The 22,209-nt window shown below is 41.5% G+C and overlaps 1 protein-coding gene across 2 annotated transcripts in view; it reads right to left on the bottom strand.

Annotated features, from left to right (window-relative positions):
• Nucleotides 1-22,209, bottom strand: part of LOC138978960 (ATP-binding cassette sub-family F member 3-like) — a 49,612-nt gene that overhangs the window by 19,952 nt on the left and 7,451 nt on the right. For both annotated transcript variants that reach the window (XM_070351774.1, XM_070351775.1), the window contains 2 exons: nt 7,139-7,195; nt 3,771-3,793 (listed from right to left, as the gene is read on the bottom strand). In XM_070351774.1, the coding sequence (XP_070207875.1) occupies nt 3,771-3,793; nt 7,139-7,195 (80 nt within the window). The remainder of the gene's footprint in view (nt 1-3,770; nt 3,794-7,138; nt 7,196-22,209) is intronic.

The following is a 22,209-nucleotide window of genomic DNA, read 5'->3' on the forward strand; positions in this document are numbered from 1 at the left end:
AAGGTAACAAGACAATGACAATACCAAGGTAACAAGACAATGACAATACCAAGGTAACAAGACAATGACAATACCAAGGTAACAAGACAATGACAATACCAAGGTAACAAGACAATGACAATACCAAGGTAACAAGACAATGACAATACCAAGGTAACAAGACAATGACAATACCAAGGTAACAAGACAATGACAAAACCAAGGTAACAAGACAATGACAATACCAAGGTAACAAGACAATGACAATACCAAGGTAACAAGACAATGACAATACCAAGGTAACAAGACAATGACAATACCAAGGTAACAAGACAATGACAAGGTAACAAGACAATGACAATACCAAGGTAACAAGACAATGACAAAACCAAGGTAACAAGACAATGACAATACCAAGGTAACAAGACAATGACAATACCAAGGTAACAAGACAATGACAAGGTAACAAGACAATGACAATACCAAGGTAACAAGACAATGACAATACCAAGGTAACAAGACAATGACAAAACCAAGGTAACAAGACAATGACAATACCAAGGTAACAAGACAATGACAAGGTAACAAGACAATGACAATACCAAGGTAACAAGACAATGACAAAACCAAGGTAACAAGACAATGACAATACCAAGGTAACAAGACAATGACAATACCAAGGTAACAAGACAATGACAATACCAAGGTAACAAGACAATGACAATACCAAGGTAACAAGACAATGACAATACCAAGGTAACAAGACAATGACAATACCAAGGTAACAAGACAATGACAATACCAAGGTAACAAGACAATGACAATACCAAGGTAACAAGACAATGACAATACCAAGGTAACAAGACAATGACAATACCAAGGTAACAAGACAATGACAATACCAAGGTAACACGACAATGACAATACCAAGGTAACAAGACAATGACAATACCAAGGTAACAAGACAATGACAATACCAAGGTAACAAGACAATGACAATACCAAGGTAACAAGACAATGACAATACCAAGGTAACAAGACAATGACAATACCAAGGTAACAAGACAATGACAATACCAAGGTAACAAGACAATGACAATACCAAGGTAACAAGACAATGACAATACCAAGGTAACAAGACAATGACAATACCAAGGTAACACGACAATGACAATACCAAGGTAACAAGACAATGACAATACCAAGGTAACAAGACAATGACAATACCAAGGTAACAAGACAATGACAATACCAAGGTAACAAGACAATGACAATACCAAGGTAACAAGACAATGACAATACCAAGGTAACAAGACAATGACAATACCAAGGTAACAAGACAATGACAATACCAAGGTAACAAGACAATGACAATACCAAGGTAACAAGACAATGACAATACCAAGGTAACAAGACAATGACAATACCAAGGTAACAAGACAATGACAATACCAAGGTAACAAGACAATGACAATACCAAGGTAACAAGACAATGACAATACCAAGGTAACAAGACAATGACAATACCAAGGTAACAAGACAATGACAATACCAAGGTAACAAGACAATGACAAGGTAACAAGACAATGACAATACCAAGGTAACAAGACAATGACAATGCCAAGGTAACAAGACAATGACAATACCAAGGTAACAAGACAATGACAATACCAAGGTAACAAGACAATGACAATACCAAGGTAACAAGACAATGACAAAACCAAGGTAACAAGACAATGACAATACCAAGGTAACAAGACAATGACAATACCAAGGTAACAAGACAATGACAATACCAAGGTAACAAGACAATGACAATACCAAGGTAACAAGACAATGACAATACCAAGGTAACAAGACAATGACAATACCAAGGTAACAAGACAATGACAATACCAAGGTAACAAGACAATGACAATACCAAGGTAACAAGACAATGACAATACCAAGGTAACAAGACAATGACAAAACCAAGGTAACAAGACAATGACAATACCAAGGTAACAAGACAATGACAATACCAAGGTAACAAGACAATGACAATACCAAGGTAACAAGACAATGACAATACCAAGGTAACAAGACAATGACAATACCAAGGTAACAAGACAATGACAATACCAAGGTAACAAGACAATGACAATACCAAGGTAACAAGACAATGACAATACCAAGGTAACAAGACAATGACAATACCAAGGTAACAAGACAATGACAAAACCAAGGTAACAATGACAATACCAAGGTAACAAGACAATGACAATACCAAGGTAACAAGACAATGACAATACCAAGGTAACAAGACAATGACAATACCAAGGTAACAAGACAATGACAATACCAAGGTAACAAGACAATGACAATACCAAGGTAACAAGACAATGACAATACCAAGGTAACAAGACAATGACAATACCAAGGTAACAAGACAATGACAATACCAAGGTAACAAGACAATGACAATACCAAGGTAACAAGACAATGACAATACCAAGGTAACAAGACAATGACAATACCAAGGTAACAAGACAATGACAATACCAAGGTAACAAGACAATGACAATACCAAGGTAACAAGACAATGACAATACCAAGGTAACAAGACAATGACAATACCAAGGTAACAAGACAATGACAATACCAAGGTAACAAGACAATGACAATACCAAGGTAACAAGACAATGACAATACCAAGGTAACAAGACAATGACAATACCAAGGTAACAAGACAATGACAATACCAAGGTAACAAGACAATGACAATACCAAGGTAACAAGACAATGACAATACCAAGGTAACAAGACAATGACAAAACCAAGGTAACAAGACAATGACAATACCAAGGTAACAAGACAATGACAATACCAAGGTAACAAGACAATGACAATACCAAGGTAACAAGACAATGACAATACCAAGGTAACAAGACAATGACAATACCAAGGTAACAAGACAATGACAATACCAAGGTAACAAGACAATGACAAAACCAAGGTAACAAGACAATGACAATACCAAGGTAACAAGACAATGACAATACCAAGGTAACAAGACAATGACAATACCAAGGTAACAAGACAATGACAATACCAAGGTAACAAGACAATGACAATACCAAGGTAACAAGACAATGACAATACCAAGGTAACAAGACAATGACAAAACCAAGGTAACAAGACAATGACAATACCAAGGTAACAAGACAATGACAATACCAAGGTAACAAGACAATGACAATACCAAGGTAACAAGACAATGACAATACAGAGAAATCCCCCTTTTAAGATCCCCCCAATGTCAGACTTCCTGCATGTTAACATCCTGTTTTCTCAGATTTTCTCTATGTTTCCTTTCTGTCTGTGTGTCTGTCTGTCTGTCTCTCTCTCTCTCTGCCGGTGTGTCCGTCTGTCTATCTCTGTTTCTGTCTTTAAGTTGTGTAACTTGACCCTCAATATCAGACTCCCTTTAAGATCTGATTTAATGACAACTTTAATAAACAAACTATCAGTCCGGACTTTGTCAAAAGTTGCTTGACCAAAATTTCAATCAATTTGGTTGAAAAATGAGGGCACCACAGTGCCGCCTCAACTTCCACAAAAAAACGTGTATGACGTCATCAAAGACATCTGGGAAAATCATAGATTCATACCCAGGAACTCTCATGTAAAGTTTCATCAAGATCGCTCCAGCAGTTTTCTCGGAATCGATCTAAACACACATACGTACACCACCACCCTCCTCTCGATTCACAGACTATGTTAAAACATTTAGTCAAAAGACAGAAACTTACCATCCAACAACAACAGATCGGGTCTGAAAAATAAAACAAACAAAAATCAGTCAGCATAGGTCGAGTGACTGTGACATTCTGACTGACTATTGGGGTTTAACGTCCTCTTAGACCAACTGGTCTATACTGGGACAGGTATTGGTCATACGCTGAAAATATGGTGTGAGACTTTGATTCGAACAAGCCCGCTGTGGCTGTCTTCTTTGACACACCAGCATTGGGTTTGTCTCGTCAAAGTATCGAAATACGATCATGATAATCAGAGACGAGAGATGATGCATGCGTGTCTTCGTGTTTTCCTAGCCCTGAGACTTTCGCTGTGAACGTGGGATCTTTTTCGTGCGCATGTGTGCACACGGGGGTGTTCGGACACCGAAGAGAGTCTGCACAAAGTTGACTCCGAGAAATAAATCTCTCGCCGAACGTGGGGATCGAACCCACGCTGATAGCGGCCAACTGGCTACAAAGCCAGCGCGCTACCAACTGAGCTACATCCTACATCTTACCATTGAGAGAAATAAAAAAACAAGAAGAGCAAACGCTCGATCGAGTCACTTTCGCAGTTCTGAATATTATATGAGGCATCAGATGGACAGGAAGAAATTGCTATTCACAACACAATGAGTCACGTTCACATAAAATTTGAGCCCGGTCACTTTTATAGTTTCCGAGAAAAGCCCAACGTTAAGTTGTGTGTTGCCGAACAGAAAAGGCTAGTTATCTCCCTTGTTTTTCTGATAACGTTCGTAAAAGGCTACAGATGTAAATACTTTGATGTAAAGAATAATCCTACAAAGTTTCAATCACATCCGATGAACTTTGTCAAAGATATAAAATGTCTAATTTTTCCTTTGACGCTGACCTGTGACCTTGAAAAAGGTCAAAGGTCAACGAAACCATCGTTAAAGTGTAGAGGTCATTGGAGGTCACGACTAAACAAAATATGAGCCCGATCGCTTTGATAGTTTCCGAGAAAAGTCCAACGTTAAGGTGGTGTCTACGGACGGCCGTCCGGCCGGCCGGCCGGACGGCCGGCCGGACAGACTAACACTGACCGATTACATAGTCACTTTTTCTCAAGTGACTCAATAAAACAAGTCGCGTAAGGCGAAAATACAATATTTAGTCAAGTAGCTGCCATTTTTCAGCAAGACCGTATACTCGTAGCATCGTCAGTCCACCGCTCATGGCAAAGGCAGTGAAATTGACAAGAAGAGCGGGGTAGTAGTTGCGCTAAGAAGGATAGCACGCTTTTCTGTACCTCTCTTTGTTTTAACTTTCTGAGCGTGTTTTTAATCCAAACATATCATATCTATATGTTTTTGGAATCAGGAACCGACAAGGAATAAGATGAAAGTGTTTTTAAATTGATTTGGACAATTTAATTTTGATAATAATTTTTATATATTTAATTTTCAGAGCTTGTTTTTAATCCGAATATAACATATTTATATGTTTTTGGAATCAGCAAATGATGGAGAATAAGATAAACGTAAATTTGGATCGTTTTATACATTTTTATTTTTTTTTACAATTTTCAGATTTTTAATGACCAAAGTCATTAATTAATTTTTAAGCCACCAAGCTGAAATGCAATACCGAACCCCGGGCTTCGTCGAAGATTACTTGACCAAAATTTCAACCAATTTGGTTGAAAAATGAGGGCGTGACAGTGCCGCCTCAACTTTCACGAAAAGCCGGATATGACGTCATCAAAGACATTTATCAAAAAAATGAAAAAAACGTTCGGGGATTTCATACCCAGGAACTCTCATGTCAAATTTCATAAAGATCGGTCCAGTAGTTTAGTCTGAATCGCTCTACACACACACACACACGCACGCACGCACACACACACGCACATACACCACGACCCTCGTTTCGATTCCCCCTCGATGTTAAAATATTTAGTCAAAACTTGACTAAATATAAAAAGGATATTATTATAATGCATCTGCGCCGCTCTGCTCCGACTGACGGCAAATGTCATGCTGTTGTTGTAGTTTCTTCAACTTTCCAAAAGAATGTGCAAATGTTGTTACCTCATGAAAAGGGCTCTTGTTAATGACAGATGTTCTTACCTCATGAAAAGGGCTCTTGTTAATGACAGATGTTGTTACCTCATGAAAAGGGCTCTTGTTAATGACAGATGTTCTTACCTCATGAAAAGGGCTCTTGTTAATGACAGATGTTGTTACCTCATGAAAAGGGCTCTTGCTAATGACAGGTGTTCTTACCTCATGAAAAGGGCTCTTGCTAATGACAGGTGTTCTTACCTCATGAAAAGGGCTCTTGCTAATGACAGGTGTTCTTACCTCATGAAAAGGGCTCTTGTTAATGACAGATGTTCTTACCTCATGAAAAGGGCTCTTGCTAATGACAGGTGTTCTTACCTCATGAAAAGGGCTCTTGCTAATGACAGGTGTTCTTACCTCATGAAAAGGGCTCTTGCTAATGACAGGTGTTCTTACCTCATGAAAAGGGCTCTTGTTAATGACAGATGTTCTTACCTCATGAAAAGGGCTCTTGCCAATGACAGATGTTGTTACCTCATGAAAAGGGCTCTTGCTAATGACAGGTGTTCTTACCTCATGAAAAGGGCTCTTGCTAATGACAGATGTTCTTACCTCATGAAAAGGGCTCTTGCTAATGACAGGTGTTCTTACCTCATGAAAAGGGCTCTTGCTAATGACAGGTGTTCTTACCTCATGAAAAGGGCTCTTGCTAATGACAGGTGTTCTTACCTCATGAAAAGGGCTCTTGCTAATGACAGGTGTTCTTACCTCATGAAAAGGGCTCTTGCTAATGACAGGTGTTCTTACCTCATGAAAAGGACTCTTGTTAATGACAGATGTTCTTACCTCATGAAAAGGGCTCTTGCTAATGACAGATGTTCTTACCTCATGAAAAGGGCTCTTGCTAATGACAGGTGTTCTTACCTCATGAAAAGGGCTCTTGCTAATGACAGGTGTTCTTACCTCATGAAAAGGGCTCTTGTTAATGACAGATGTTCTTACCTCATGAAAAGGGCTCTTGTTAATGACAGGTGTTGTTACCTCATGAAAAGGGCTCTAGTTAATGACAGGTGTTGTTACCTCATGAAAAGGGCTCTTGCTAATGACAGGTGTTCTTACCTCATGAAAAGGGCTCTTGCTAATGACAGATGTTCTTACCTCATGAAAAGGGCTCTTGCTAATGACAGGTGTTCTTACCTCATGAAAAGGGCTCTTGTTAATGACAGATGTTCTTACCTCATGAAAAGGGCTCTTGCTAATGACAGGTGTTCTTACCTCATGAAAAGGGATCTTGTTAATGACAGGTGTTCTTACCTCATGAAAAGGGCTCTTGCTAATGACAGGTGTTCTTACCTCATGAAAAGGGCTCTTGCTAATGACAGTCTCATTCTCCAACCACCAGAAAATTCCCTGAAAACAAAGGAACAAGTGTAAGCATGTTTGGTAATTGTTGTACTTCGTTGTCCCTCAAGAAAATTCCGGCTGCTTTTCCTGGGGATAGCCTGCAATAACAGAGTGGGACTAGGCAGTTGTTGGTTTTCATTCTCTGTATGTGTGTATTTAGTTTTCCAATCCTCAAGACTTTTGATGTGAGCTCGGGATCTTTTCTGTGAGCATGCATGCACATGGGTGTGTTCCGACACCTGGCAGATCCTTCACAAAGTGGACTCTTTGCCATAGTTTATCTTACATACTGAGAGAGACCACTCATGAGATAACGATATCGTTCAAACCACACGTGTGTATATCATGTAAATGAAGTCATGTCAAACTAGCCTGGCATGAACCTGCTTTTTCACTATTTCTGATGCCAAAGTCACAGAGACAAATGTCATTATGGAAACACTTTCGCGCCAGCTGTTTTCCAAGGAATATTTTATAGAACTTACACGTCACGTTACACTTTCTAGAGTGACGATTCTTTGGTTTGACGTCAAAGATTGCATGAGGCTTTGCAAATGATCCAGGTTCCAAAAGAAGTGTTTTCAAGTTGGACACCTCGACTGCAGGACGTTTTGAGTAAAATACACGTAAGAACAGAATGTAGTTTAATAAACAGAATACCTCATGGCTTGCTGTGTCGTACAAGTTGCTTTTTCAAATATTGAAAAGCTCGCTTTTGCTCCCAGTTCAATATTTAAAAAAGTAACTTGTGTAAATCTGGTACGACACAGCAAGCCATGTAGTATGACACAGCAAGCCATGTAGTATTCTCTCTTTCCTGACCAAGCAAGATAATAAAGCCAGAGTTGAGCTACAGCCCCTTTCACCTCCTGACAGCACCTAACAATACGCTATCTTTAATTTCAATGTCTTCATCAATGTCATTGGAAAAAAGAAAGTGGGGCTGGATTGGACACACCCTCAGGAAACCAACATCCAGCATCACCCGCCAGGCTCTCACTTGGAACCCGCAGGGGAAAAGAAAGAGAGGGTAGCCGAGAAACAGCTGGAGGCGTGCAGGGGCGGACGAGGGGGGGGGGGGGGGGGGGTGCACAGGGTGCAGGTGTACCCCCCCCCCCTTCAGCAAAAAATAAAAAATAAAAAAATTTGGAAAGCTGATTCTATGACCATTTCTAAGTTCAAATGGCACCAGATGGCACCATTTTGCTTCTTAGGGCCAACAATTTTTCCGGGGGGGCATGCCCCCGGACCCCCCTAGCAAATTCGGGCGCTTTGCGCCCATCACATTCACTTTCAATTCAAAGTGCACCCCCCCCTTACAAAGCAACTGATCCGCCCCTGGCGTGACACAGAGGCGGAGCTTCAGAGACAAGGCAACAGCAAGCAGTAAAATGTGACACCGTGAAATATTGACATCTGACCATGACTGCTTGCTTTTTTGTATCTTGTACTTTGTATTTTTTGTTGTATTTCTTTCTTCCCGTGCGCCTACATATGTATATTTTGAACCACGAGCTGAGAGCTACAGAAGTGTTGTTGTTTCCTAATGGAAAACTGTTACCCATTGGGAACTCTGTATATACGTTCTTTACTTAATCTTGTTTTTGAACCCTCTTTACAAACTTTACCCTTGTTTTTTCTGTTGTCTTTTTGTAGCGCAATTCGTCCCAGACCAGCCCGCAGATACACCCTCCCTCTGGCCATTTTTATGTTCCTGATCCTGATAGGATATGTCAGTTAATTTAAGCATGTACAGGGCCAGAATTGGGTGTTTCTATGGAAAAGCAGTAGTTCTCTGTCGCAAACTTGCTTTCTTATGTGAATCTTCTGTGTTACCATTTGTGATTTTAACTTCACTTAAATCACCAGCCCGCGTTCCGTTATCATTGTTCGTTTTTTGTTGTGTTACCTTCAGCTTTAAAAGCTGGTCAGGCAGGTTTCACGGTAATCAGACTCTTTGATGTGTGTAAACTTTGCCTTCAAATTACTTGCTTACTGTGTTGATTTTCATCATTTTTTCTGCTTGGCATGAGTAAGTATGGTATTTGCAATACAAAAAAATAAATAAAAGCTAAAATGTTTGTGTTTGAGCAATTATTTGAGCGCGTTTTTCGAAGCGAACGTGTGAATCCTGACAGACACCATTTCCTTCTGTCACATGACCCCATCTCAAAGTGTGATTCAACAGACACAAAAATAACACACAAAACTTATGATAATGGGGTTATTAATTCAATTAATACACAAGGTTAGTCTCTGACTAGAGAAAATAGGGAAACAATATCAAATGGGAGCATAAAACCGTTTCTGGAAAAAATTTCAATCACCACCGAAAGTGTCTGTCAGTAAAAAAAACACGTGCTTTGTTTGCAAAGCAAAGCCTAATTTTACACATCGCGTGCTTTTGTCTGTTATTCTTGCTTGTGAACATCATTTTATTGATGTTCTTCACTGGAAAGCAGGTGTATCATCAACAGTATCACAAAATCGCAAAGAATATAAAATTTCAAAAATAAATTTTGATTTAATTAATATACTTACCAACTCACATAGATAGCATTAACTTCAGTTAAAGTGCTAGGACACTGAACTACGCTTCACCCCAAAGGGGAAGCAACTCCCTAAAAAAGAACGGCATTGACCTATAACCCAAGCTATACAAGAGTCGAGGTCATACCGTCACGTGACCTATCACGCGTGACTCGACCGCCGCCGTGCTGGAAACTCACTCCTACTGAAGTGATCTGTTCATTTTTAGGGAAACCCTAAGCAAAACTTCGTTTTGTGATAAGACATGGAAGCACTCAAATAACTCTGAAACAAAAACCGTATGCCATACAAGGCATGGTCCTTGATGGTTATTTACACTACCGGTGTACTGCGCCTGCGCAGGATGTATACCGGTGAAACCCATTCCGTATTGAAACATATAACCCCTTAAAAAAATTTGCGGGGCAGGCCGGGAGGGAATCCAATATGTGAGTTGGTAAGTATATTAATTAAATCAAAATTTATTTTTGAAATTTTATATTAAATTACATATTCTTACGCAACTCACATAGATAGCAGATTGCTAATTTAGGTGGTGGGCAAATGAACTCACAGTTAACATCTTGCAAGTATCTGGCCTGTAGCTACAAAAGCTGGCAAACCGAAATTAATGTTCTGCCGAGCACCAGATACGTTCCCAGGAAAACATAAAAAGACATCTTCTGCGGAAGATGTCTAGTAGATGTGTATTAAAATAGCGGGTACTTAAAATACCCCGCCGATAGAAAACTCATGACTATGTCCTTGAACGGTCAATGAGCTGCATTCATGACTTATGTAAGTCTCTCAGACTTGAGAACAGATAAAGAAGAGGCCTACACTCTGACCTCTTGAGCCCGTGCTGCCTGAAAAGGGAGGACTGACTGCCCCCCCCCCCTTTTCCCTGCCACCACTGTAGGCATTGCCTAATCAATGTGGCAGTCCATTTAGCTAAGGTTGACTTCACTAAATCATTGCCTCTAGAAAAGTTGATAAATAAACAAAAGCCTTTGTTCTGGTGATCTAAACAGATCAGTTTGTTTGTTTATTTGTTGCTTAACGTCCAGCCGACTACACAGAGCCATATCAGGACGAGGAAGGAGGGGATGAAGGGGGCCACTTGTCAAGCGAGTCAGAAATATATTTAAACTCGAAATGTACAATTGTTAAATATGGCTCTAGCAGAGCCAAAATATTGCAAATTGGTAGAATTGTATTATCGGATCTGGTTACCCCTGTTTCTGCTTATTTGTCAGAAATTTTGAATTAAACCTAAGCGCTATAGATCAGTCTTTCTCCAAAGAGATGTCTAAAGCAAAAACCAGACAGAAAATGCACTTACTCGCACTTCTCTCAGAAGCTACTAGAGTAAGTATGACGGCTTCCCGTATTTAGAATAACAAGGCTAATTTGTCAAGGATTAAACAATCCGAACTCAAAAACTCCGAAACTAGGAGCAAATCCCAAGCCGGGACTGGAGATTTGCTTTCAGCCAACCAAAGGGAGGTTCCCTTAATCACGCTGGCTAAAAAGAACCCAAGTGAAAAAATGTTTTGCGACCTAGCTGTGTCAGTGCAACTGATATCGCATAAAGTCTTAATTCAGAGACGTGGGAGAAAATTCGGAAAGCCAGGATAGGTGGTTCGCCACCCGCATTGAACGGAGAGAAGTGGGGTTCTTTAAAAGTACGCCAATTGTTCCAAGCCAGTCAAAGTGAAACAAAAACGAAGACGCTGAACCCCTATGGAATCTCTAGACCAAATCCAGAGATGAGGCAGAAGCCCCTGAGCGTCTCGATGATTCCCGTACAGTAGACACCCGTGTGGCTCGAGTGTAAAAAACGGCGCCTTCTTGCCAGCCTAAAGGACTGGCAAACAAGATTGAATGGGCCCATAATGTGAGACCAACAGGCCGCTCAAAGTAGAATCGAGAGTATTATCCGGGAACGGGGAGACGAACATTTAGCAGAAGGTGATAGTACCGAGAGGCAAAACTTCTATCAGCGGCTTCTCCAAATTCACCAGAAGGAGTAGAAGCGCATAGCGAGATAGAGTCCGATCCAAGTGGACATTCCTGGCCGACCGACTAGAGTCTGCCAAGCCATAGAGCCTCTCAGAAGGTACTTCACTGCTAATAAGAATTCGTGGTGGTAAAAGCCACATCAAAACCTCGCATGCTCGCTGTGGCAGTGATAGGGAGCGAGATGCCACCCCCTGCTTCTCGTGATAAAAGACCACTGTGATGTTGTCCGATTGAATCAACACCTGTTCTCCCCTGACAAGGGGAAAGAATTCCACAAGAGACAGAACTGCTTCGCTGGTGGAGAGAGAACCAACGGGAACGCCCTGTAAGAGCAGTGGTGTGAGAATCCAAAGATTGGTTGTGTCTGTGAACCAGTCAAGAAAAGACACTAACAGTAACATGTTCCGGCTCTTCATTTGATTGCTTATCAAACGAAACCAGAGCCCTGAAGAACTGAATTAAATAAAAAGTAGCCACTTCCGATCCATTTTGTATATCCAAAGGTGGAAGTAAACATAGGCACGATCTATATAAGTGACCCAAAAGGAAGGGCCCCAGTGCCTCCCTCAATAAAGTGAGAGTTCTAATCGCCCCTCCAGCCGCTGTGGGAAAACACAGAGGCAGAGAGAAGAACGCTAAGACTCCAGTTGACAAGTGCCAAGAGTATGCAAGAAAGCGTGCTATTGTTTGCCCACTGAACCCTACCGCTAAATCGCCTCGAGGAGATAAAGTGGTGGGTATTTGGCAACGTGCCACACCGAGAAGAAGATAAAACCCAAAGCTGAGAACGGCCAGCTTAGCGCTTTTCTCTGATAAGAAAAGCCGAGGCGTGCCGTGGGCTTTTCCTTTTGCTGTGAGATTCTCTCTGTTAAAGAGTCCGCGTGCAAAGAGGAGGATTCGCAAAGAAAAACCCTCGAGCAAGGAAGAGATTTAAGTCTCACCGACAGAACAATACTGTCGGCCGAGGCCTTTTCCCAGAAGAACAGCAAAGCTAAGCCCTTTGAATATGTGTCCCGACAGAACACAAAGGCATCCCATCCCGTGAGTACGAAACCGCACAAGGGAAAGAATGAATCAAAAAAGAAGTGCGGCCACGATCTTCCACAGCCAGGAGAACATTGTTCTTGAAAACAGACAGTTTCTCCTTGCTATGAACATTAAAGATGTATGATCGACAAGTACGGTGCAACCGGAAGCGGTTCCGTAGTACGAAGAAAAGAATAAACTAAGTTCTTAGGCTTGGTGTAACCTAGGCCTACGGATATCGCTCAGCGAGTGAAGCGTTACTTGCGCGGGTGACGCAAGCGAAAGCAACGCCGCATCGCTGCCCACAAAGGAAGTGATGGAAAAGGAGAATCATATGAGAAAACTTCCGCAAGTTCAATTCTAGAGCCAGACAAGAAAGCGTCCCTGCGTGTGTAAGCCGCATGTGCGTACAACCGTGCCGCGACTGACATTTGTTCGGCTGAAACCTTAGCCAAAGAGGCCAGGAGTATGAGGACGTCTTTCACGCTAGCGTCGTTTCGAAAATCGAAAGGATTCAACAACACCGCGACCGACCGCGAAAGAGATCGAAGAAGTGTCTCTGAAAGAGACGCAAGTTCCAACGAGTATCTTCCCGTCTCCCCCAAACCAAGTAATGCGCCTTCAGAGTAAGCGCAAGCTTTGTCCAACGATAGACATCCTCCCTGAGATTAGCCAACTCCGGAGTGACCGGAAGCGGTGCACCCGGCAAAGCGTAAGTCTCAATAAGACTGTGATGACGACGGGAGAGAGCAAACTTGCGTGAATGAAACGAAGTGCTCGCTTCCGTAACTGGTCTGAGGCAAGCCATGGCTGAGCAGCATCAGGAGCCTCACCGTGTGCAGCCAGTAAAGGCACAGTATCCACAGGCAAGCTATTCTCAGAACCCGAAGTTCTAGCCGGCACCTTGGAAAGTTCGCAAGCAACAGAAGGAGACTCGCTAAAACGATATCCCTGAACTTCCGTTAAAGCAGGGCGGAAATCACACACCACTGAGGGTGGTGGTGCCGCAGAGCTTGTCATAGCTGTCACCCCTTCAGCGAAGTACTTGGCAGACACCTGAGCTGCAGTAACCATAGCTGGTTTAAGTTAGAGTGACAACTTGCCATCAACTTCCTCCTCAGAAACTGAGTGAGAATCATCGAACTCCGAATCTGCTGAGGCTGGACCGTGAAAGTCGCTGTGACTAGCTGCGTCACTAAAACGATCCACCACAGGCGAGGCTGATTGCAAAACAGAAGAACCGTGCAAAGCCTGCCCGAAAGCAGCTTCCTGCCCAAAAGGAGGAAGTTGAGACATGTACACATTCACCGAGACATAAAAGTCTGCCCGTGAGTACATCTGTCTCGTTGTCCGGTGTCAACCCCCCGTGAGTTCCGCTTGCTAAGAGCGATAGCCTCCGGGGAGTCGAACTTTCACCCCCCGGCCGTGGCGGGGGGGCTACTAGTTCCGGCCCAACTTGTTGTCCGGTGTTGACCCCCCGAGTTCCGCTTGCTAAGAGCGATAGCCTCGGGAAAGTCAAACTTTCACCCCCCAGCCGCGGCGGGGGGGCTACTAGTTCCGGCCCAACTTGTTGTCCGGTGTTGACCCCCCGAGTTCCGCTTGCTAAGAGCGATAGCCTCGGGAAAGTCAAACTTTCACCCCCCAGCCGCGGCGGGGGGGCTACTAGTTCCGGCCCAACTGGAACACTTTCACCAGAGAACCTGGCTACCGGTGAACCTGACTAACCTGTAGAGCGTGAACGCTCCTCGTATGAAGTAAACACACTCCTCTGCGTGCACGTCAGCCGAAGTGACTGTGCATGAAGGCGGAACCTCGATGCGTGACAACAAACTGCGTCGCCCACTCCCGCCGGGAGCGAGCGCAAACTCGACGAATGGCAACATGTTATACATTTGGGTCGAAAACATCTCAAAAAGGGAAGAAAAACTATCTTAAACACAAGTATTCTCTTTCCCACTGCGTTTGTCTTGGCTGAAGTAACCTAAATTTAACCTGCTTCAGCACGATTGGACTCATAGGGTCCAAAATTAACAGACATTCTTTCTTTCTTCTTTATATGGTGTTTAACGTCGTTTTCAACCATACAAGGTTATTTAACAGACGTAATAGTTAGAGACTGAAATGGTAGTGCCTTTGCCTTTCTCTTTATGCGAAACGTAAAAGGAGAAACCTCAGCAGCTACTGACTAGTCTGTGGTTTCTAATTCTCCTTGTCAGCCATTGCTGACAAAAACCAGTCTGAGATATGATATTGATAAACAACAATCAGACCGAACAACGGAGAAAGAAAGAAACGCAAGCAAAAGCAAATAAATTAAAACGAGCTCACCCAAACTTGTGCATGAGAAGCAGGGACCTGTAGACGGGGTGAAACACTGTCCAGAAGACAGTAGGCTAAAAGCCTGCAGCGTAGTGTAAAAAGCGTCCGAGCTATCTGGTAGCTGAAGTAGGAGTGAGTTTCCAGCACGGCGGCGGTCGAGTCACGCGTGATAGGTCACGTGACGGTATGACCTCGACTCTTGTATAGCTTGGGTTATAGGTCAATGCCGTTCTTTTTTAGGGAGTTGCTTCCCCTTTGGGGTGAAGCGTAGTTCAGTGTCCTAGCACTTTAACTGAAGTTAATGCTATCTATGTGAGTTGCGTAAGAATATGTAATTTAATGAACATTTTTGTTGTGATCCGACCGGTGTCTGTAGACTGAATCACACGTTCGGCAAACTTCGTTTTTAACGGAAATAACCGAGCCTTTAATCGGAAACGACGTTTCAACCGCTTCATATCGTCTGCAGGAAGAAAAAGAGGAATGCGATACCCAGTGAGTAAAACATTTAATCGTTTTTAGTGACTTTTGATCAAGTTTTGTTGCGTCTGTCAGCAACGTTCGTCAACCCAACGTTCGGCACAGCGACGCACGCATACGGATTTGCAGCGTTTGCATTCGGAAAGTGAGGGATTTGTGAGTTCGTTTGCATAATTTCAATCGCTAGTAGGTTTTCCCTTCGTCTCCCATTCTTGTGTGTACATGTTATTGGCATTTCATTGTGTAAATTGAAAGTTTGTGAGTAACAGTAGTAAAATCTGTCGAACGTTGGCAACGCTGACAGACGGAAATATCGAACGTTGCCTTCAATGACAGACTGGCTTGGCGATCGTACTTTCGATTCGTAGGAACACAATATATAGAGACAACAATGTGCGCTCGTTACCACAACGGTCATGAACCGGTGTAACACAAAATTTTTACTCCACGAAAAATTGACTCGGACGGAGTAAACTTCCAGTAAAAATCTTGTACGAAAAAAGAACTCACAAGGAACTAAATTTTTACTCCCCAAATATTTACTCCCAGTAAACATCTCGTACGAGAAACTTAGGGCCTACTCCTTCGTTTATAATTCGCGCAATATCCCATTTACGTGCAATCCTGTTTTGCCGCCGTCCCATTTTGGCGACATTTAACAAGCCAAGCGTCATTTTACTCCCGCATCCCATTTTGGCGCAATCCCGTTTCGCCGCTATCCCATTTTTTTGAATTTTTTTTTTCTTTTTACATTTAGTCAAGTTTTGACTAAATGTTTAACATAGAGGGGGAATCGAGACGAGGGTCGTGGTGTATGTGTGTGTGTGTGTGTGTGTGTGTGTGAGTGTGTGTGTGTGTGTGTGTGTGTGCGTGTGTGTGTGTAGAGCGATTGAGAGTAAACTACTGGACCGATCTTTATGAAATTTGACATGAGAGTTACTGGGTATGATATCCCAGGACGTTTTTTTCAGTTTTTCGATAAATGTCTTTCATGACGTCATATCCGGCTTTTTTTTTAAAAGTTGAGGCGGCACTGTCACACCCTCATTTTTCAATCAAATTGATTGAAATTTTGGCCAAGCAATCTTCGACAAAGGCCGGACTTCGGTATTGCATTTCAGCTTGGTGGCGTAAATATTAAATTATGACTTTGGTCATTAAAATTGTAATTAAAATTATTTTTTTATAAAACGATCTAAATGTACGTTCATCTTATTCTTCATCATTTTCTGATTCCAAAAACATATAAATATGTTATATTCGGATTAAAAACAAGGTCTGAAAATTAAAAATATAAAAATTATTATCAAAATCAATGGACGTCTACCCACAACACGCCACTGGATGCCGCGTGGTGCCAGTCGTGAAAACCAGGTTCTTTGTCCTACAGTGAGACATTCAAGTTGGGGACTTTGTGACCGCTGACTTTGTCAGCATGGATGGAAAGGTGGAGAGATACAGGGCGGTGATCATCCCCAAGTCAACCCATTTCCCCGATGGGCCAGATCGAGAGGAGATCTGTGTGAAGTGTTTGCGCGCAAAAGACAATGGGAGATACTATGTCTTTCCTAATGTTGATGACATTTCATGCTTGCCAATGGCTCAGATAAAAAAAAATCCCACCAACGAACCATGAACAACAGGGGGGATTACTATTTTGACATGTGACCAAGTCTCATTTGAGCGTTCACAGTGTTACCTGAGAATAGCACACCCCCTTGAATTGGGACCAAAGAAAAAGCGTTGTATATATGCATTTTTGAATGCTTTTCTAAAGTCATAAGTTCATTTGTGAAAAAAATAAATTTTTAGGGATTGTTTTGCTGAATGCATGCAGTTAAGAAATTGACCCCGTTTTCAAATTTAGGGGGTAGGGTTGCCCCATAGCCCACGTATGTCTGTGTGACTGTGTCAAATATCAATCTACTTTGCGTACAAACTGTATAGATGTTTGTTTTTCGATTTTAGAATGATTTCTTAAGCTGGTTAGAACTTCTGAGGTCTACAGGAAACGATAAAGATAAAAAATGTACAAAATATAAGTAGCGTCCTTCATCTTACCATTGTTCTGATCAATACTGTCCCTTTATTTGCAAGTTAACCGTTTTTATTAATGTGTTCAAGGAGTATGTTAAAAATTATTATCAATGGTTGCTTTAAACAGCACCTTTGGGCAGTTATTATGCACTGAAGTTGTAAAAGCATGTTTTGGGGGTTTTAGGATATAGCGTCTTGGAACGCCAATCATCTTGGAAATACGAATGTTCATATAATTTTTTTTACTGTTTTGGATAGATAAAAAGTTGAACTCTTGGTGCAAACTGTTTTTTGGCCCCTGTTTGACTATTTATTATTTTGGAATATTGTGTGTGAGAGGGAAACTGCAATCCTCAATATCATGAAACGTGCCGTCAGCTTTATTAAACAACACCAAGCTGGCAAAAACTAATACTGTTGATTTTAATGACCAGCAGTCAAGTCTTGTAACTCCGTTTGTACAATCGAAGTTGTACTTATCAGGTGATGTAGAAAAGAACCCAGGTCCTGAACACGAGCATGAAATCAGTGTCGTACACATTAATGTCAGAAGCCTTAGGAATAAAATTAATTTATTGCAGCCCGAAGTTCAACGGCACGATGTCTTAACACTTTCGGAGACATGGCTAGCGCATTCTGATGATAATTCCTCATTATTGATTCCAAATTTTAGCCCCCCAATTCGACTTGACCGTCCAGACCATCCTTATGGCGGAGTAGCAATTTATGTAAAGAATTATTTGTATCATAAACCCCGTCCTGAGTTTAACGTCGTCGGCCTGGAAGCCGTGTGGGTTGAGATAAAATTGAATAAAGAAAGTATTTTGATAGGTTCATTCTACCGCCCACCGAATGGAAATGTTCAATACTGGGAATTAGTAGATGAAAGTTTAAGAAAAGTAAATAGTCAGGTTTTGAAGTTTGTAATTTGTGGTGATTTTAACGTTGATTTTATAAGTTTTCCCTCTCACAATTTTTTCAATATGTTGCATTCATATCAGCTCTGTCAACTTGTCGATGTTCCCACACGTATAACTGAAACAAGCAGTACCTGCATAGATCTCATAATTACACAAACGCCACAACTAATTAAATCTGTAGATGTTCTGCCACCAATTTGCAGCGACCACAGCGTGCCACGGGCGATACTAAAAAGTACTGTAAATGTGAGTAACTCCTTCAAACGAACTATTTTCAATTACGATAAATTGAATATAGTAGGGTTTTGTAACGCTCTTTCACAAGTTGACTGGACAGGTATGGTGACAAATGAAATGTTTAATGATAGTATTGACGATTTTAGTAGAACATTTATGAATGTTGCAAAGCAGTTCATGCCGGTTAAAGAAGTTACTGTACGCCCCAAAGACGCACTCTGGATTACCCCAGACATCTTAAAGTTAATCGACGAGCGAGATCAAATTCACCTGAGAGCAAAAACGAGTAATTCTTTAGAAGATTGGCTGAGTTATCGTCAGACGCGTAATCGTGTCACAGCAGCTAAGAGAGACAGAGTCCAGCAATTTTATATTGAGTTAGACGAACGTATTTCCGACCAAGGTTCCTTTGGTACTAAAAAGTGGTGGCAGTTGGTAAAGTCATTCATGGACAAGAAAGGGCTTGGTGTTGATGAAATTCCTCCGATTAATTTTGAAGGCAAGATTTACCAGTCAAACCAGGAAAAAGCCAACGTTCTGAACAATTTTTTCATACATAATTCCGTTCTTGAAACCCCAGACGACAATTTGCCTCAAGCTGATTTTTTAGACAGCGACCTTAATGAGATTTATCTTACAGTCGATGAGGTTAAAGAGGTTATTAAACGCCTTGATACAGGTAAAGCCACTGGTCCGGATCTTATTCACAATAGACTTCTAGTTGCTGCTGTTGACGCCATAGCAGAACCCCTGACATATTTGTTTAACAGAAGCCTTAGAGAAGGTATATATCCTAGTTTGTGGAAGACGGCTCATGTCACTCCTATTTACAAAGCCGGCCCAGCCGATTGTTGTAACAATTATCGACCAATTTCATTATTAAGTTGTGTTGGGAAGGTAATGGAGCGATGTGTCCACAGCCATGTTTACACCTTCCTACAGCGAAATAATATATTACCACCTGCACAGTCAGGATTTATTTCTGGTGACTCTACCATCTGTCAGCTGGCTTCGATTTGTGACGAGTTTTGTGTAAATTACGATATGGGAATTACCACTCAAGCTGTTTTTTGTGATGTGTCAAAAGCATTTGAAAAAGTTTGGCATAAAGGGTTATTATATAAACTGGAACTAGCAGGAATAAGAGGACAATTGTTAAAATGGTTTCACGATTATTTAACAAATCGCCATCAGGCTGTTCACGGTGGAGAACTAACGCATGTTGAGTCAGCAGGGAATGTGTTATTTTTACACCGACCCTCTCCCTTCCATTTCCCTTCCCCCCACTCTCCTTCCCCTCCTGCGTGCGTACCGCCCTAGACAGTGCCACACAGCCTACCCACAGCACAAAGACGAACGCTGTGCGAGAATAGCTCAGTATCCATGCATTCCTAGAGCTGTCTGCGATTAACCGTCCATTGGCCCACACAAACTCACTTCCTCCTAGCACACACCGGACCAGCACAACACAGAACCACACAGACACTTGTAATTGTAGTCGTTATTTCAGCACAAAACAACACTTTTCTGTGTATATTCACTTGTTGATCGCAATGTTAATATGTTTGATGGACGAAATCCGTTCAAATGAAAGAATATCGGTTAGGCACTGTTCTTTGACACTGTAGTGAAAAGAGCGCATTTTCACAGACAGACAGCTTCCCAACAAAGACAAAGAGGGAAGGTTCTGGAATTTTTCTCGGCGCTGTGCAAGCCGGCGTGATCGCTGGCGCGCGCGCATGGTTAAAAATAGCTACAGCAGAGCATATTCTCAAGTTGTTGTCTCAGTGCCAAGTGAAGGGACCGTGTGTTGTTATTAAGGGTGCTAAGTCTGCATTAAAATGTATCCCGGCAGGTGTTCCACAAGGCTCTGTTCTTGGCCCCTTGTTATTCCTGATATATATTAATGACATTGTGAATGATATTGAATCTGTTATAAAGTTGTTTGCTGATGACACGAGCATGTCCATGTCCTTAGAAGATCCAATTAGACGAGCGCAGACTTTGAACGCAGACCTAAATAAAATTAGTACCTGGGCAAAACAGTGGAAAGTTAAATTTAACGAAGCAAAAACGGAATTGTTAGACATAAAACGTGATAATATACCAACCGAACCAATCATTTTTAATATTGTTTTGGAAAACGTGAACCAACATAAACATCTTGGCGTAATTTTGCAGAATAATTGTAAATGGGACTTCCAAGTGAGAAGCATCGTAAAAAAGGTCACCCTCTTAATTAATTGCTTAAGATATTACAAATACAGATTAAATCGTAAAAGTCTGGAAACTATGTACAAATCCTTTGTTCTTCCACATTTTGACTATGCAGACATCCTATGGGACAACTGCACTGAGTACTGGTCAACTGCACTGGAAAAATTACATTTGGAAGCCATTCGGACTATAATCGGTGGTGTACGCGGCACCAGCCACGAAAAGCTGTATAAAGAAAGCGGATTTTGTAACCTAAAAGAAAGACGGAGCAGACACAAACTAATTTTATATTACAAGATGGTATTTGGCAAATGTCCTCATTACTTAGCACAACTTTTGCCACCTTTAACTTCTGATGTTAACCCCTATCACCGAAGAAGACCATCAGAAAGAAGAGTTCCCACTTGCAAAACTGAATTATACCGTCGATCTTTTATACCATCTACCACTGTCCTTTGGAACAACTTGCCAGACAACATCAAAACAACTAACTCAATCAGCGAATTCAAACACTATCTAACTATTCCTGATTATAACGTACCTGCCTATTACTACTGTGGTAAACGATTGGAAGAGATTCATCACTGCAGAACTCTGACCTGTGCAAACGCCACTTACAGGATAATCCGCAGTGCGCTTGCGGCTACCTGCACGAAACAGCTGACCATTACTTGATACATTGCCCTCTGTACGTAGACGCTCGCCTATCTACAATAAATGCACTACCTGTACATTACAGACATGTTGAAATATTGTTAAATGGTAGCGAAAACCTTTCTCTTCGCACCAACAAGCTTATTTTTGAAAGTGTCCAATCGTTTATCTGTAAATCTGGTCGTTTTTGTTAATTTGACTCAGTACGCATATCCATGCCATGTATTCTATATACATTTTTCAATTATATATTCAGCGAACTACTGCTTATTTGCCACTGGATTACAGTTTACAATGTACTATGTATATTCTTTTTGTATGCGCTAACCACCTTCATCTTTCATATGTACCTACCATTCTTTCGTCCCACCTCCACCCTCCCCCTCTTCCTCCTGCTAGCTTTCTCTTGTTCTTTTTGGTTTGCTTCAACTATGCTGTTGACCTAGATAGTTCCATAGTTTATAAGTAATGTTTGTCCGACATCATATTTTTGTTAATTTGTAACTACGTAGGGCGCGTAATATAAGCGTTCGCTTGAGTTCGTGTCCCTATTGTTTATCGTTGTATTGTCAGTTGTAC

This window comes from Littorina saxatilis, linkage group LG10 (genome assembly GCF_037325665.1).
Source record: "Littorina saxatilis isolate snail1 linkage group LG10, US_GU_Lsax_2.0, whole genome shotgun sequence".
NCBI lineage: Eukaryota > Metazoa > Mollusca > Gastropoda > Littorinimorpha > Littorinidae > Littorina > Littorina saxatilis.